The sequence below is a fragment of the Cornus florida genome, unplaced genomic scaffold, assembly GCF_030987335.1.
Source record: "Cornus florida cultivar Cherokee Brave unplaced genomic scaffold, ASM3098733v1 CherokeeBrave_3.0.0_Hap2_Chr02, whole genome shotgun sequence".
In the NCBI taxonomy this organism is placed as follows: domain Eukaryota; kingdom Viridiplantae; phylum Streptophyta; class Magnoliopsida; order Cornales; family Cornaceae; genus Cornus; species Cornus florida.
In genome coordinates this window covers 15149563-15166969 of record NW_026775572.1, presented here as the reverse complement: position 1 = coordinate 15166969, position 17407 = coordinate 15149563, and the positions used below count along the sequence as shown (strand labels likewise).

Genomic DNA, 17407 nt, shown 5'->3' with positions numbered 1-17407 from the left:
TTTTATTGGGTCTTAGGTGACCACAACTGGCATACATAGGACTTGACAACCTTTGAATTCACAAGAGGTAGACCCACACGGCTCCCATTTCATAAAACCGGAGGTGACTTTACGAAAATATTATTCTTTTATCTACGATTTTTACGTTTAGAATAAAAATTCAGGGAGAATTATATGTTTTGAACATATGTCCTTGTAAATTATAAATACAACACACTATATTATAGCGTAATAAAAATAAAAAATAAAAAAATAATTGCATAAACTAAATAACATAACTGTTCTCAAACAATATAAAATTGTTACATAAAAAATATAGCACATGAGAGAATTTGGATTCTCAAGTGAAACGGAAACTGTTTGGGTAATTAACTAAAAAAGTGGTGTCTAAGTGAGGTTAGAGCGAAGATTTTATGATAAAATCTCTATATATTATGCCCCGACATCATCATCAATTGGACCAAGTGTATAACTCTGTGGACCAAATCCATCTATGCAATAAAGAACGTGCCACGATTTTCCTCACATTGTCGACGCAACGGATGGTCACAACCCGGCCAATAAAAAATCGCCACGATGATATAAAAAAAAATAAGCACTGACGTAGGCGATACCATCTTTGTCACGAACTGTTTTTTTCTCCATTATTATCATTAATTATTTTTTCAAATTATTTAGAGTATATTTCTTTCTTTCTAGTTTTTTTAATCTCCACCATTAGATCTCATCTCAGCTTCGCTTCTCACTCTATTCACGGATTGAGAAAGGTACGTTCCTCTTCAGATCCATTCACGAAATTTCACTCAAATTTCACTCAAGCGCTCTACAATTCCACTGCTATATGTATAGTTATATGTATCACAATTTTTGAATCCACCCCCAAGTTCTGATCACATCGAATCTGAATTTTGTGCTCATTCAATCGTCTAATTTTTAGCCTTTCGTTCTCCGTAAGACATCTTCTGTTGCTTTGCCCTAGGCGCCTATCTATATCGATCGGAAAGTATATTTATACACACAGTTGCACACACATTTGAACACTTAATGTACTTACTTGCGTTTATGTGTAGAGGAAGATCGAAAAAATGATTTAGGCAGTGATGATTATGGAATATGTATTGTCTGGGGTTGTATCCATTGGGATGTTACTGTTTGTCAACGTTCGCATTATGTGGTTTTAGTGGCTTATCATTGACAATTTTGTTTGGAACTCCGTTGTCTATACAGGTAGATCATGGGTGTGGAGCTAGACAACTTCAACATGGAGGAGGGAATTTTGGAGGTTGGCATGGGTAATATACTATATATGTGTTTGTTGTGTAATGTTATTATGTAGAGCTGTTTTTGTTATTAAAGTTTATCTATTTTCAAAATTTAATATTCCTAAGTACCATTTGGATGGCTCTGTCAAAGTTCGAGAGCAATTTTTTCTGGTTATTGCACTCAAAAGCAGCATAAATATTTCTAAAATGTTTTAAAAAGCAGTCTTTAAGTCTTTTGGCGTTGGATGTTGTTGGAAATTTTAGCATGGGTGCCAAATTAGTTGGTACATTAGACTAGTTACTTGCTAGCATAAACTGACTGAGAACTTTGCCAATCCCGAGTTGAGATTCAAGGACAAATTGGAAATGTTATGGTACCAATTAGACTTTTATTTTTATTTTATTATTATTATATATATTTTTAAAAGTTTGCAGTATGTGATGCTGTATATTCATATTTCATAAGAGAACTATACACACACACACACATTGATATATTCTTGGTCTGTTGGAAAAAGAAGGAACACTGCAGTTTTGATGAAACATCAAGTAAAAGATGCCCAACAAGAGGTTGGGGTTGGGGTTGGGATGAGGTCCAAGAAGGGGAGAATTCAGTTTGACCTATCTGCCACCTAGTTGACGATAGCTTAGAAATGAACTTATGCTGAACTTCTTGGTGATGGTCATAGTTGCTTTTACGAGGCAATGACTGAGATAATTCATATGCCTGGGAAAAATGGTAGTATTTATAATGATTTGGAGCTACTGCAAGCAAATTAAAGTGCTAAGTGAGAAATTAAGTCAAAAGCAGAAAACGGCAAGATCAGTACTCTGAGCCTGATATTAACAGTTTCAACATCAGAGTAGGTTGGTGTGTCAACACCAACCGCTGACTGGTACACGCCTATGGTGCCATAAGATATGCAAATACTTTTATAGTCCATACCTTGCTCATGGAAATCGTTTACTTTCATTTACCTCCTACAATGGAAGGATGAAATGCTGGCATTATTCTAGTGGTTGGGCTGGGTATTAATGTGAATGGATTGCTCAGGTTTGCTTCCCGGTTCCCATTAATGGTTGATTGCAACAGTTAGTTGAATTCTGTCTACAGTTTGAGATACATCTGTGGAGTTGATATTAATCTAAAGTTAGTGCTTCACTCAAAATTTTGTTTCATGGTAGAAACAATATGTAATATTAATCCAGATTGTTTCTTAATTACATTTTTGCAGAGTACAGAACTGTCTCTGGAGTTGCTGGACCACTGGTTATCCTCGAGAAAGTTAAGGTGAATTTTTCTCTCTGTCCCCCATTACTGTATGTTATGCTTTCTCAGTGTATAATATTTATTACATATATTCAGAATGTGAAGCTGTATGTACTTTTCTCCGTTTAATCATGTTAGGGACCCAAGTATCAAGAGATTGTCAATATCCGTTTGGGAGATGGAACAACCAGACGTGGTCAAGTCCTAGAAGTTGATGGAGAGAAAGCTGTTGTTCAGGTGATTGCTCTTTGGCATCCTCCATATCCAGTACTGTATATTCTTGAGATGATTCATATTTATTATGACTTCCTATTTTCTCCCAAGGGGTTGGCTCGAGTGGATAAGAACTTGGTCCTAGTGCCTCATGAAGCATCAGGTCTAAGGTTCGAATCCTCTTGGGGGAAGGATGATTTTTCTGCCTTTTCTCTGCTGCTGATGCACAGTTTTGTTTTCTTCTTCTTCTGTAATTGTATTTTTGTACCTCTTGAATTTGTTAATTTCTCCTTTTGGGTTACAGAACTTGAAAGCTAAATGTCTATCTGGTCTGCTGCTTTGGTTGAGCTATACATTTTCTATGATTACATCATTACATTAATGTGATAAAATCTAAGCAAAGCGGTTATATCTTGTCATACTCTCTTCAATCTTCTGTAGGTTCCGATTCTCATATATGATCCGTGGGAATGTATGTTCTGATGCATTATCTAGTTTTTCATAGCAAACTATTCCATATTTCAGTTTATCTGCATCGATTTGCCTATACTGTAAGGTTAGTTCAGATATGGGTTTTGATTGAACACATATGATAAAGCCTTCCAGTTCACAACTTATGGCCATAGGGGACAGGTGTATCTCCAAAGGAGGAAGCTATATTGGGTCTTATTTGTGATATTTGTGGTTGACCATTCTGTGTAAATACTCCTTTCCCATGATCTGTGGTGGATAATACATGTTATGAATACCTCCTGCTATTTTGGCCCTTTGCATTCACCCCTTAATCTATTCTTTCGGAATTCCTCAAAGTAAAATGCATTTATCGACCGCTTACTTATGCTTGTTTTGTGTTGTTTACCAGGTTTTTGAAGGAACATCTGGAATTGACAACAAATATACAACAGTACAATTCACAGGGGAGGTGCAAAATTATTCTGCAATATTCTGCTTATTCTTCTCACATTGAAGTTTAAAGGATATAATGCTATTCTTCTGATAAACCTAGTAGACATAAACTATAATGTGCAGAATCCAAGAAGTTGACTCAGTTGTGAGTTGAAATCTTGAGTTACCGTTACTCATCTAAAAGTCTTCTTCACATCTTGAATGTCAGCACAATTTTTTTTTTGAAGTTGTTCTATGCCAGATTTTCTTTTGGTATTATGTGTAGTCCACTGTCACTGATTTCGGGTCTGACCCTCCCCAGAGCCCGCAATGGTGGGAGCGTCGTGCACTGGGTTTTCCTTTTTTATGTTCCAGTGGAATAATCACGCTCATTGTTTACACTTTACACTGCTATTTTCATTTTACAAGAAAATTCCCTTAAGCAGCCATTCAGTTGTAATATAAATGGATTATAAATTGGTAGCTTGGAAGTTAGGATGCATTAATTGTTGTGTCGCTTTATCATGATAATTAAGACTTTGTGTTTGTCCTTAAAGGTCAGTCTGTGACTCTGTGCTCAATTACCTTGTTGCAGTCCATTAATTCTGTATCTATATTGTAGTATTTTGCAAGCATCTGTTCTGCTTTTCTAAGAATGTCAGTGAAAAATTATTTCCAGGTCTTGAAAACTCCTGTCTCATTGGATATGCTTGGACGGATATTTAATGGGTCTGGGAAGCCCATTGATAATGGTCCTCCTATTTTGCCTGAGGCTTACTTGGATATCTCTGGTAAGTGGTGTTAGTGAGCTGATGACATCTAAAAAATGCAATACGTTTTTACATTATTTACTTTGTGATCTATAACTTGTCTACTTCAGGGAGTTCTATTAACCCTAGTGAGAGAACCTATCCTGAAGAAATGATACAGACAGGGATTTCGACAATCGATGTAATGAATTCGATAGCTAGAGGACAGAAAATTCCTCTTTTTTCCGCTGCTGGTCTTCCCCATAATGAAATAGCCGCTCAAATATGTCGTCAGGCTGGTTTGGTAAAGCGGCTGGAGAAAACTGAAAATCTTCTTGAGGTATAGCTCGCAACCAATATTTTGCATCAAATACCGATTGGATAATTAACATTTTTGGTGTGATGAATAACCACCAAAAAATCCATAATTTTAAGCATATTCTAGTTCTGTTCCATAATAGTAAGAACCTATATCCAATGTTGAACTTGATTCTTTATTAGCAAGGTCATGGGGGACATAATTTTTTGTAGGGTAAGACACCAAAAGTGGAAGAGATGATTGCTCACCCGTTTTACTGAAAATACACATGAAATAGGAGCACAAATATCTTTCCTTTTTGTTGTGAATATCAAATAATTTTCCTTGAAGATTATCCTATATTGCAATGTTGGGTAAATGACAGTGCAATCTTTGGATGAGTAAGTGCTGCCAAAATGGCTTGAGGTTACTAATTTGACTTGGGTGCTATGCGACGTTTTTTGCTTACCATCAACTTAGTAGCTCCTTCTCTCTCTTGCATTTAGTCAGGTGGTCGTTTAAATTTTCTCCTGTTTCTTAGTTCTTATTTTTTGCTAATGATTAAATTTGTCTGTTATGATTCTCATGACCTAAGCCATGATTTTACAGGATGGGGAAGAGGACAATTTTGCCATTGTGTTCGCAGCTATGGGTGTCAACATGGAGACGGCACAATTTTTCAAACGTGACTTTGAAGAAAATGGATCAATGGAGAGAGTTACCCTTTTCTTAAACCTGGTAATTTTATGAAATTAACTTAGGAACCTTTTTATGGTATTTGCTTCTGTCAATGAATTTCTTCTGTTATTATGAAAATTCTATGCTGTAATTTTAGGGTGAAAATGTTGATATTTCTAATATTTGTTTCTGATATGCTTTTTGTACAGGCTAATGACCCTACAATTGAGCGTATAATTACTCCTAGGATTGCTCTGACTACTGCGGAGTATTTGGCATATGAATGTGGAAAGCATGTTCTTGTCATATTAACAGATATGAGTTCATATGCTGATGCACTTCGTGAGGTAATCATGCAAGAATATACTTTGCACTGTCTGTAGCATACCTTAATTGCACGTTCCTTTGTAATAAAACAACCAATCTCATATCAAACATACCAATTTTCTTTTTTTGTGAATTTGTCTTTTCGTTAAATTTTCATGGAATTCCAAGATTTTGCAGAACTGTAGGGGCTTCAAAAATTATATCAGAAATATAAACTTAGTTTTCATTAATCTCAGTTGAGCTCTTTATATTATTTTTTCCGAGTACTATCCTAGACTAGTGGTGTGACACTTACTAATTCCTACTGTAGGTATCTGCTGCCAGGGAGGAGGTGCCAGGAAGACGTGGGTATCCTGGTTATATGTATACTGATCTGGCAACAATTTATGAACGTGCTGGAAGAATTGAAGGACGAAAGGGTTCCATAACGCAAATTCCAATTTTAACCATGCCAAATGATGGTAATGCAGCATTATCTAACCACATTTCTTGTCTGGCATATTATCTACCCCTCCACCCTTTCTTTTTGATGTAATAGTTATATTCTGTCTGGATGATTTGTTAATTTAATCAGACATCACGCATCCCACTCCGGATCTTACGGGGTATATCACTGAAGGACAGATATATATTGACAGACAACTCCAAAATCGGCAGGTATGTTTTTCTGAGCCAGGGTTGCATAAAATCATTGTTATATTTTTCTTCGTTTGGCTGTAGGAATTGTGATTCAAAATTAACCCGGCATATTGACGTAATGCTGAGTACTTTGACTGAGTGAGAGTGCATAATTATGCAATGCTTGAGAGACTGCCAAATTATTGTTAACTTATAAATAGAAAATTGCTTCCTGAAGAAGTTGGCTTATCTTGAATCACATCATTATCTTTGCACAGCTCTAATGAATTTCCATAAGTGGTGTGAATGTTTGTTTCGTTTGTCAAGGTGTGAGTTAGTGGAAAAAGAATTTTAGTTCTAGAGCTTACTAAATTTGGCTTAATTACTGAACAAGCCTATAAATAACTTGGCAACTATGAAGTATAACTTTGAAATGGGTCACTTTCTAATTGTATGTATACAAATACTTGAGACCATTTAGGAAGCAGATTATCTGATCCTTATAAATTGGCCCGTATTAAGTTTAGAAATGATTTACCAAGGAAAAAAATAAAACAGTGTTTAGAAATGATAGATTGCTTATGAGTAGCTTATGATTTGAAACTAAAGGTTGTCTTCTGGTTGAATTGAACAGATATACCCACCAATCAACGTGCTTCCATCCCTATCTCGGTTAATGAAGGTAAGCACGAGGCTTTTGATGAGTTTGTACCAAGGTTCTAAAAACACCATTTTCCGTAAATTTGGAGATCCAATCCAAATTCAGGCCAAAAATTCTATGAGGAGTTTGCACCAAGGTTCTAAAAACACCATTTTCAATAAATTTGGAGATTAATCGAAATTTTGGCCAAAATTTGGCCGATTTAATAAAACATATTAAATTGCTGTTATCCCCCTAAATTCTTAAATATGAAAATCTTCTGATTTTTACCGAATATTCCGACTTCATGGCATATTTATTTTCTCCAAATTTTTCCAGTTTGAGTTTGAGTGCAATTTTCTTTTTAATCATTTTTTTTTTTGTAAAATTCAGTGAATTTTAAACCATGGTTTTCCCTTCACCTACAACAATGAACTTCTAATATTTGTGTTTTATCTTTTCCTTTATTGGTTTTTGGTGAAGATGGTGCTAACTTCTTTATTGAGAGAGACAAGTGGTGTATATAATTGGGGCCTTTAATTGAATTATAATATTGCAGAGTGCCATTGGTGAGGGGATGACTCGAAGGGATCATGCTGATGTGTCCAACCAGGTGCAGTAGCAAGAATATTATAGAACTAGTTCAGTTACATCTATCTGACCTCCCTATTCCATTCATTATTTGTTTATCTTTTCTACTTCCAGCTATATGCAAATTATGCAATTGGAAAGGACGTCCAGGCAATGAAAGCTGTGGTTGGAGAAGAAGCACTCTCTTCTGAGGACTTGGTCTGTCACTTCACATAATCATTTTTTAAATTTCATGATTATTAAAATTAAACCAATTCTTACTGAAATAACTAACACATTTCCTCTCGAATAAAACAGCTATATTTGGAGTTCCTAGACAAATTTGAGAGGAAATTCGTTGCACAAGGTGCTTATGATACCCGCAACATCTTCCAGTCACTTGATTTAGCATGGACACTGCTAAGGATCTTTCCTCGTGAGCTTCTGCACCGTATACCAGCAAAGACCCTTGATCAGTACTACAGTCGAGATGCATCTAACTGATGGAGAAATGAGCTCATCTACCCTAGTCTTCTGTTCAACGGCAATGGTATGATTTCTGCTATGTAATTTCCACCACCTTTTCCACCCTCTGCTTGCATATTTCCTTTTTGTGCTAAATAAAGAAAGGTTGTGCTCTTAGGTAGTTAGTAGACACCAATATTTTTTCATCAAGGACCAGCTAGGTGTGTAATTTTTTTGTAATGTTTTAAAATTAGTATTACCCTGTTAGGGATGAGATTGCCTTTAAATATTGAGTTTCAGGAACAAATATATATGATGCTTGTTTGATCATCCTATTTTAGCATTTGATATGCTTTTTTTTTTTTGGATTGTTATTGTTGGGAGATGGTCAGATGTATGAAATATGCTACTCCTTGTTCAGTATCTGTTGAATGTGAAGATGTTGTGTGAACTTTTGGATTTCGTTGATGGTGTAATGCATAATAATATTAAGACGGAACTCTCTCTCTCTCTCACTGGTTATAGACAGTGCCAGGAAGCCTCAAACTTGGTAGAAATGGGCATACTAGTGGCTGTGGTGTTGTGCGTTACAACTCAGTCTGCACAGCAGTTCCTTCGGCTGAACGAGTCAACATTGTTATGAATCTAGCTTCACCATTATTATAAACTTAGCTTCTGTTAATTAATGCCACTTTAAAATATGCTGAGGTTGCATCACTGTAACTCCATTTTTAACCACGTTGTATTCCTATAGCCAAGAGTGATCTGGATTTTGACCAGGTGCCAAGCCAGACCAAGGTCCATGGGCATGCTGCATTCCTAGAGTCCTCAATGACCTGATTTTTTCTCGGGAAAAAGTTATTTTATCTTCTTTCTAGAACAAACTTGAAAGAAAGAGAAGGAAAAGTGCTTTTTTCTTTATTGATACACTTTTTTCCAAGTAAAAAAGAAACAGCATATTTTAGAAACCGAAAATTGTTTTCAAACCACCAATGTTGACCCGTTTGTCATAGCTTTTTCTACTTTTACACCAAATAAAAAGAGGAGCAGAAACCATCACTTCTATTTGGCTTATGTGTCATTATTTGAGAACTGCATTGTAGAAGAGCTTTTAAAGTTGTAAGAAGTTTTTTTATTTGTTTGGCAAAAAGTTTGCTAAAGCTTTTTTACTACTAACATAACTATTTTACCCTTCATTCAATTTATCAAATTTATCTGTAACAAGCCATATATATATAATAATAATCATAATAAAGTTTGCCTTTCATTCAATTTAACAAATTTATCTATAACAAGCCATATATATAATAATAATAATAAAAAGATTGCAAAAACTATTTTGCGTTTTAAGAAAATTTTAGTAACAGTGTTTCAATATGTCATTAAAAAATCAATCAAATAAGCATTTTTACCATGTAAACCAATGAAACAAGTCCAAAACAATGGTCTAAATAACAAAATTAAGTTATTTTTTACCATGTAAATCATTTTTACCAAGTTATTTTTTTCACATGTTGATGCGCATAAAATGATCTAAATAAGAAAATTAATTCTACTCTAAAGAAATTATTGCTACAGTCAATTATTGAATTATTTTTCTTTCCTTATTTTTTTTCAACATAATATATATTTAACTTATTTTCTAATTGTTTTCTTCTATAGTGTTTTGATAAATTAAAAAATAGAAGGAAACTAAAAAGAACAGGAAAAAAAAAAAAGAAAAAAAAGCAACGCTTTCTATATAAGTTCACTTTTTTCTGATTCAATTTGAGGTGAAAAAAAAAAAAATTAAAGAAGAAATTTTATTTTCTTTATTTTGTTGGCAATGAGTGATAGTTTGTCTTTTATTATGCCTTAGCCCTGGAGATTTTTTTCATAACCATCATCAAGTAAATCATATAATATATATACACATATTACATATATATATATACACATATATTACCTGTATATACACCCACATCTTCACAAGCAAAACTGAGACAAAATAAAATTAAAGGGAAAAAACATCTTATGGATGGTAATGAATCCATTTTTTTTTTTTTTTTTTTGTTTTTTTTTTTTTGCGCCTATTCTCAGATTCATTACCATCCATCATATGTTTTTTCCTTTTAATTTTATTTTGTCTCAGTTTTGCTTGTGAAAATGTGGGTGTATATACACGTAATATATGTGTGTGTGTGTATATATATATATATATATAGTGTTCTCATCCTTTAGTGTCATACTTAGGATTCTGTAATTTAATGATTTATTGGAGCTTGAACAACAAAGAAGAATAATTTTACCAAGCGGATTTTATTGCCCTTTTTTAAAAAAAATTAAAAATCATAGCAAAAAAATCAAAATTGAAAATGTTACCAAAGAAACAAAAAAGTTTTCAAACTACAAATCGCTCAAAGGCCTTTAAGAGATCCAAAATAACACAAACAAATCTTTCTGGTTGGGAGGTGATATTCGCACTCTATTTCTCTCCAATTGTATTACACTTATCTTTTTCTTTTAAAGAAAATGACAAGAAGGTCATTCAATTCATTAATACACTACGTCTTATTTTATAATGTCATAACTACCCTTTATACAATTTATTATTATTATTTTTTTACTTTCTTTAGTTCCTTTACTATTTTTTTTTTCGTGTGCTATACTTTCTTTTCGAAGGTCTTCTCAAAGAAGATAATTTATTTCATATAGATAATTTTATTTTTGGCAGTTAAAAGAGATAATTTATTCGTGACTTTTTTTTGTGTGCAATCAAAACAAATAATTTATTCAACAAAGTTGATTTTTTTTTGTTTTTTTGTGATTTTTTATGGTCCCATCAAAAGAAATCATTTATTCAATAGAAATATATACATATTTTTAATGGTATTATCAAAAAAGATAATTTATTCAATATATATATATATATATATATATATATATATTAATCAGCTTTTTTTGGTACCTTCTTTTTATATATATATATCTTGACAAAAGAGATAATTTCTTCAATAAATATTTTTTTGGGGTTTTTTTTCCTGTCAAAAGAGATAATTATTTTAATGGTTACTTTTTTTATTTTTGGTCCGGTCAAAAAAAACAATTTATTCAACTTATTTTTATTTATTTTTTTGGTCCTGGAAACAATATATATATATATATATATATATTTATTTATTTATATTTATCTGGCCAAAAGAGACCTAAAATATTAAAGATTATATATATATATATATATATATATATATATATTTATTTATTTATATTTATTTATCTAGCCAAAAGAGACCTAAAATATTAAAGATTAGAGATAAAGAGAGAAAATTTAAAAGGACAATTGTGTCATTTAAAAAGTAATAATCACTTATTTATAAAGTTAAGATTATAATTGTTATTTCATTTATGATTGTAATGAAAACGTAGAAAAGTGGAATGCAAATAGCCTCCTCAAAATTTTATATATACAATAAAATAGAAACTCAAAATGACCTTTCTAACCCTCAAACATTAAAATACATTCTCTCTCTTAAATCTCCCCATCCCAAATGTTGCCTTTTTCCCATTCCAAGCTTGCAAACCCATTAAACATGATATTAAATGTAAACAGATTAGGCTAAACCTGCCCACCGCAAATCTGACTCATTAAAAGATCTCAAGACCTCACAATTCCACAACCAGGGGTTGGAAAACAAGGATCTAACAAGGCAATAATATTAGATTAGGAATTAGACGTGGGAAAGTTGAAAATCAGGCTCCTTAGAATATAAAAAGGAATAACTGGGCTATGAAGGCATTCACTTTTTAAAAAGAAACTAAAAGAATTTAAAAAGTAAAAGAGGAAAAAAAAAAATAAAATAAAATAAATTTAGAGTGACATTGTATGATTTTTCTAATATATACATGAAAATATATATATATGAATTTAGTATATTATACTATAACTGGCCGGGCCGGGTTAGGGGCACGTGCCCCACTACCAACCCCAAGTCACTCGCTCCAACCGTGTTGGTGTTGACCTCCCTTTCAAACTCCTCATCCGCTCCATCTCCAAAGGTTACCCTGCTCTTCTGTCATCATGCAATTCAATCATATCATATTTTTGCATAGTGGGTCATCTTAGTTGCTTGCAAAAAAAAAAAAAAAAAAAAAAAAAATTCAAATCTTAGTTCTACTCATAACTTCTTGAATTCGATGCCAATATATATGTTCTCTCCATGTTGTTAGGTTACAAAATCTTTGATTGGTGGGTATTGTCGGTCACACTCAATACTATGATTGCGTGCTCTATAATATATAAATCAGATTTGTGGTGGGCAGGTTAGGCCTCATTTTGTTGCATTTAATTCCATATTCAATAAGTTTCGTAAAGCTTAGGAATGAAAAATATGAGCACTTATGGATAAGGGTTTGACGTGGAAATGCCACACAACACAACTAAATCAAGGTGTGAAGAACAGACTCGTGTTTAAATGTTGGAGGGCTAAAAAGGTCATTTTGGGTTTTTATTTTATATATATATATATATATTAACTAGTAAGAGTTTTTCTGTAATTTTTGATTTCTTTGAGTAATGTGAGCCTTTTTATGCAAGTTTGAGGACTTAATCGCTAAACATTTAATGGTTGAGGAGGGCCTATTGCAACAACTCAATAATTTAAAGATTTTTGGTATACTTTTGTCTATAATTTTTCATAAGATATGATTTGGAGTAAAATAAATCTTGAAAATAAAGATATATATAAATCGTTTTTAGATTCATCCATTTTTTGCTCCATTAGAACTCTGTAATTTTTAATTAATGGGTGGCAATATTAAATTTACAAAATTTATTAAAATAATATTCCATCCTTCCCAAAATGGTTGTCCATCTTTTTATTTTGGGATATCCCAAAAAACATATCCTATTCCAAAATTGAATGTACTATTTTTTATAATATTTCCAAACTATCTCTTTTAGTAAGCTCATATTTGAAACTTCACTCTTATCAATGTAATAAAAAATTATTAAAATTCCACAACCATAAAAAGTTGATTCCTTATGCAGAGGACTGTATTGTGGGATGGAAGGAGTAACAAAAAAAGGTTATAACGTTTTGGACTTGAATTCCATGGGTTAGACAATGCTTCGGTCTTGCCCCATCAAAATACAAATAAGAAGTTGACACCTCTTTTAAACTTTAAAAAATACAAAACATGGGTTATACTCATTTTTTTATAGTTAAACCCGACGATCTATTTTTTTTCCTTAATCAACTTTGAATGTTATTTTTAATTAACTAATGGAAAATTATATCATTTTAAATTTTCTTAACATAGAAAACTATCCTTAAAAAAATTGAAGTAACCATTTCTATTTTTCACTTTTTAAAATCTACCTCAACTGTTTTTTATACATGTTATATATGAAATTTATTTCTTTTTTCACACAATTTTATGATTTCTATCTTATTTCTACAATGTATATGCTCAAATTAATAAAAATTTGAGTAATGACACTAGACTAACACAAGAAATTAGCCACGGAATGCAGTCTAGTGATTTGTCATAGACAAAGTGAGTGCATAATTTTTTTATCAATATAAAAAGAGTAATGATACTTATACTGATGAGTTAGGCAAAATTGTTAAACTTACTAAATTTGATTGGTCATTAATGCATTAAATAAGAAGATGGAGGTCCCACTTTCTTATATTTGATATGTATTGACGAATAAAATGTGGTAAGCCTAACAATTTTGCCTAACTCATCGGTATAAGTATCATTACTCTTATAAAAAAACTGATATACACACAAATACATAAATTGTTTAAAAGAGAAATTGGATTTCTTTGTATTAATTTTGCTTTGCCTCCAAGACAATAATAATTTGATTGAAAACAAATACAGATAAAGAAAGAGTTCCTCTAAAAGAGAAGTAACGACACATAATAATTTGATTCACAAAAACCAGAGAAGTGACTTCTCTTCATCTTAACGTGTCCGAATAAGAGGTTGACACCTCTTTTAAAAACGGTATTTTTGACCAAATCGAAATCAAAATCCAATCTGAAGCGGAGTGGTGGAGGTCTTGGTAGGGAATTTTAAGTTTGGAATGATCGGCGGCTAAGGAAAAATAAAAATGCAGATGAAGATACATAGACGGGAGCAAAGATAGGAAAAAAATAAATCTGTCAGTTTAACCCTAAAAGATGAGTATAACTCATGTTTGTATTTTTTAAAGTTTAAAAAAGATATCAATCTCTTATTGAGACACATTAATGTACAAAACACAATCTATGAAGTATTTTTGAATAAGGAAATTACTCTGCAATTCCAAATCCTATATATCTGACGCGTGAACGCGCGTGTAGTTTATGAAACTTCAGTGACTCACGCCAAAAGTACTCCCCCAATCTCTCCCCTAAGCAGTACAACCCAACACTTCTCTAATTACTATTCACACCCTCATAATCTTTCCTCATCTCTATTTCCACTTCTCATCCCACAAAATATATTCTTGTTGTCGATGTTGATTCATAATCATCTTCAAATTTCAAAACAAAAAAATATTAATCCAAACCCAGTTCCTGACTTATTAAAAGAACCAACTCACATGGAAACACCATTCACAGTGGAGTCTCCATTGATGAAGACTCCACCTTCAAGCTTCCTCCTAGCCAACGGCACCAAAAAATCGCACGCCCAATTTAACATCTCCGACATAGAGATGGTGGCTTTTCAGTCTCTCACTTACACCAGCCTCAAAGACCTCTTGCCGGCCTCGCCGCCGCCCATAATCATGTCGCCCACGTACAACCGCCGGGACAGTTGGCGGGAGATTCCGATCAGGGACCCGTTGGTGAAGCACGCGGCGTGGGCGTACCTTCAGCCGATGTCGTCAGCGCCGGAGGCCGACGGTCGCAGTTGCTTCTCCAAGTTGAAGGACAAGTGCTGCGGAGAGTCTGGTGGGTTGTTCGGGTGTTTCGGTGGGTTCTTCAACGACGTCGTGTTGGTGAGGCTTAGGGAGTTGTTTTGGGAGGGAGAGACAGAGAATGAAGAAGAAGAAGACGACGAAAAAGTTGACTGAATGTGGAAGTTTAGTTTTGACCGGTGGATGGAGATTGGAATAGGAATTGTATATAAGGATTTTTATTTTTGATTTTTATAAATATAGGGTTTTTTTTTATTTTTTTTTATTTATAATTTTTTGGTGGGTGATATGTAAATAGAATCAAAAGAGTACAGATTATAGAGCTTGTGTTTACGGTAGTACACTATAATTACAATGGAGGAAAAAAGTTAATTCTTCTGTTTTGTCTTCAAAATGTTATGTTTTTTTATTTTTTTATTTTTTTATTTTTTGAACTTGGAATATTATTTTAGAGAAGAGAAAGGTAGGGGAAAAAAGAGAATTAAAAAGTGATCTCTCTTTTCTGCTGTAAAAAGGTATGATGAATTCTCTTACTTTGAATTGGGCTGTTGTGTAAAGTTTTCTTCTTTTCTTTATATTTTTGTTAGGTAAGGTTTTTTTATTTTATTTTTCTTTCTTCTCACAATTAAAGAGATTAAAATTTTCTCTTCCCTTCTATCTTCTCTTTTAATTTTGTATTCCATTGATTGTCAATCACGTCTTTATCTTCCTTTTTATATAAATAGAGAGATGATTAATTTTGCGTGACACGGGGCAGCCCTTAATATTTTTACTTATAAAATAATTTGACAACCATTTATTTTCTGTAAGGTTGTGTATGTCGGTTATAAATAACAATATGTCTTTCACTTTTTATAATTTAATAATGACTGAATTCTAACTAAGATAGAGATGTACTTTCAATTTGATACAATTTATAAGTCTTTTCTGTATGTCCCGACCATAATTTGACCAATAATCACATTTAAGGAGAGAATGAAAGCATGGTGACAGATTGTCCCAAAAATTTACTGTTCTGACTCTTTTGAATATCATCTATTTCTGCAATTTCTGATTCTGAATGGATTGTATATTCCTCTTTCGATAGTCTGTTAGTGCAAAAATTCGTTCAATGAAATCTCCACAATTACTATACCCAAAATAATAATATAGAAAAACAATGAATTAGAGAAATTGTATAAAAATGAAAGGGTACTTTGATGATATGATCGAACATAGGATTACCTAGATTACCTACGCATCTCGCTTTATGGAACGTGAGAATCAGGTCGGAACGTAGTTCTGGCGATGAGAATTGAATCTCTCTTTTTGGGGGCTTTGCCCTTTTTTCTCTATCTCTTTTATTGAGGGTCCTAATCCCCTTTTTATATAGAAAAAACCTTAATTAATTCCTTTTAGGACTCGCATTACTTGTCCCTTAAGAATCTGAATCACATCATACTATCCTTATAATAAGGATTTACATTATTTGGTTTCCATAGACTAATATTTATTCTGATAGAACTGTTACTAAAATGGGTTTAGTAATGTATTCGTACTTGGACTTGGGATCTCATCATCTCAGGCCTTCTTAATGAGTTCTGCCCATTATACTTAGTTAACCTGACCCAAACTTCTTGTATAAGCCCAATTTGAAGGTTGAATAGTCTCAGTGTTTGTGGTGGTCTCTTTATGTGCTGATGTGTCCTGTCTTAATTAGAAGGGGAGATTTTTGCCCCCACACTTTGCCCTTAATTCCCTTTAGTTTGATTTAGCAATATTAACTAGAGGGGATTAATCGGATCTAGTGTAATGAATTGTGTTGATTAACTGTAGTGAACCAAAAGTTAATGTCACTTGAAAAAGCTAGGACAATATGCCTTGATGGCGGCGACGTAGGTAATTTCATGTAAGTTTATTCCTCGACACTATTTTGTCTCTTAGATGATTTATATGAAAATTAAACATTCGACTCTTCGAGGTAATTTTCATGTAATTTTGTTGTTCGGCACTATTTTGTGCCTTAGAATATTTTATATGAAAATTTAACTTTCGATTTCAATGAGTTCGGAGTAATTTTTATGTAATTTTATTTCTCGGCACTCTCTGTGCCTTAGAGGAATTTTACATAAAAATTTAACCTTCGACTTCTTTGAATTTGAGGTAATTTTCATGTAATTTTATTCTTCGGCACTTTTTGTGCCTTAGAGGAATTTTAAATTCTCGAACTCTTGAGATATAAAGACGAATTTTTATTCCTCGGCAGCTATTTGTGCCTTAGAAGAAATTTGAGGTCCTCGGACTCTTAAGATCCGAAGACGAATTTTATTCCTCGGCAGCTATTTTGTACCTTAGAGGAAAATTGAAGTCCTCGAACTCTTGAGATTCGAAGACAAATTTTATTCCTCGGCAGCTATTTTGTGCCTTAGAGGAATTTGAAGTCTTCGAACTCTTGAGATTTGAAGAATAATTTTATTCCTCGGCAGCTATTTTGTGCCTTAGAGGAATTTGAAGTCCTCGGATTCTTGAGATCCGATGACAAATTTTATTCCTCAGCAGCT

General features: G+C 33.0%; 1 protein-coding gene across 2 annotated transcripts; it reads left to right on the top strand.

The window, feature by feature from the left end:
• The first annotated feature begins 681 nt into the window (after positions 1-681).
• Positions 682-8305, top strand: LOC132293822 (V-type proton ATPase subunit B 2). Of its 2 annotated transcripts, none has more exons than XM_059791451.1 (15): positions 682-767; positions 1228-1292; positions 2498-2553; positions 2671-2769; positions 3608-3667; positions 4310-4421; positions 4511-4719; positions 5287-5415; positions 5565-5702; positions 5993-6143; positions 6257-6339; positions 6935-6982; positions 7500-7553; positions 7646-7729; positions 7829-8305. In XM_059791451.1, the coding sequence occupies exons 2-15, from the start codon at positions 1235-1237 to the stop codon at positions 8012-8014; spliced, it is 1467 nt and encodes a 488-aa protein (XP_059647434.1). In that variant the 5' UTR covers positions 682-767; positions 1228-1234; the 3' UTR covers positions 8015-8305. The 2 variants fall into 2 exon arrangements, with proteins under 2 accessions (XP_059647434.1, XP_059647435.1); XM_059791452.1 differs by lacking the exon at positions 682-767 and adding an exon at positions 787-950.
• Positions 8306-17407: the final 9102 nt, after the last annotated feature.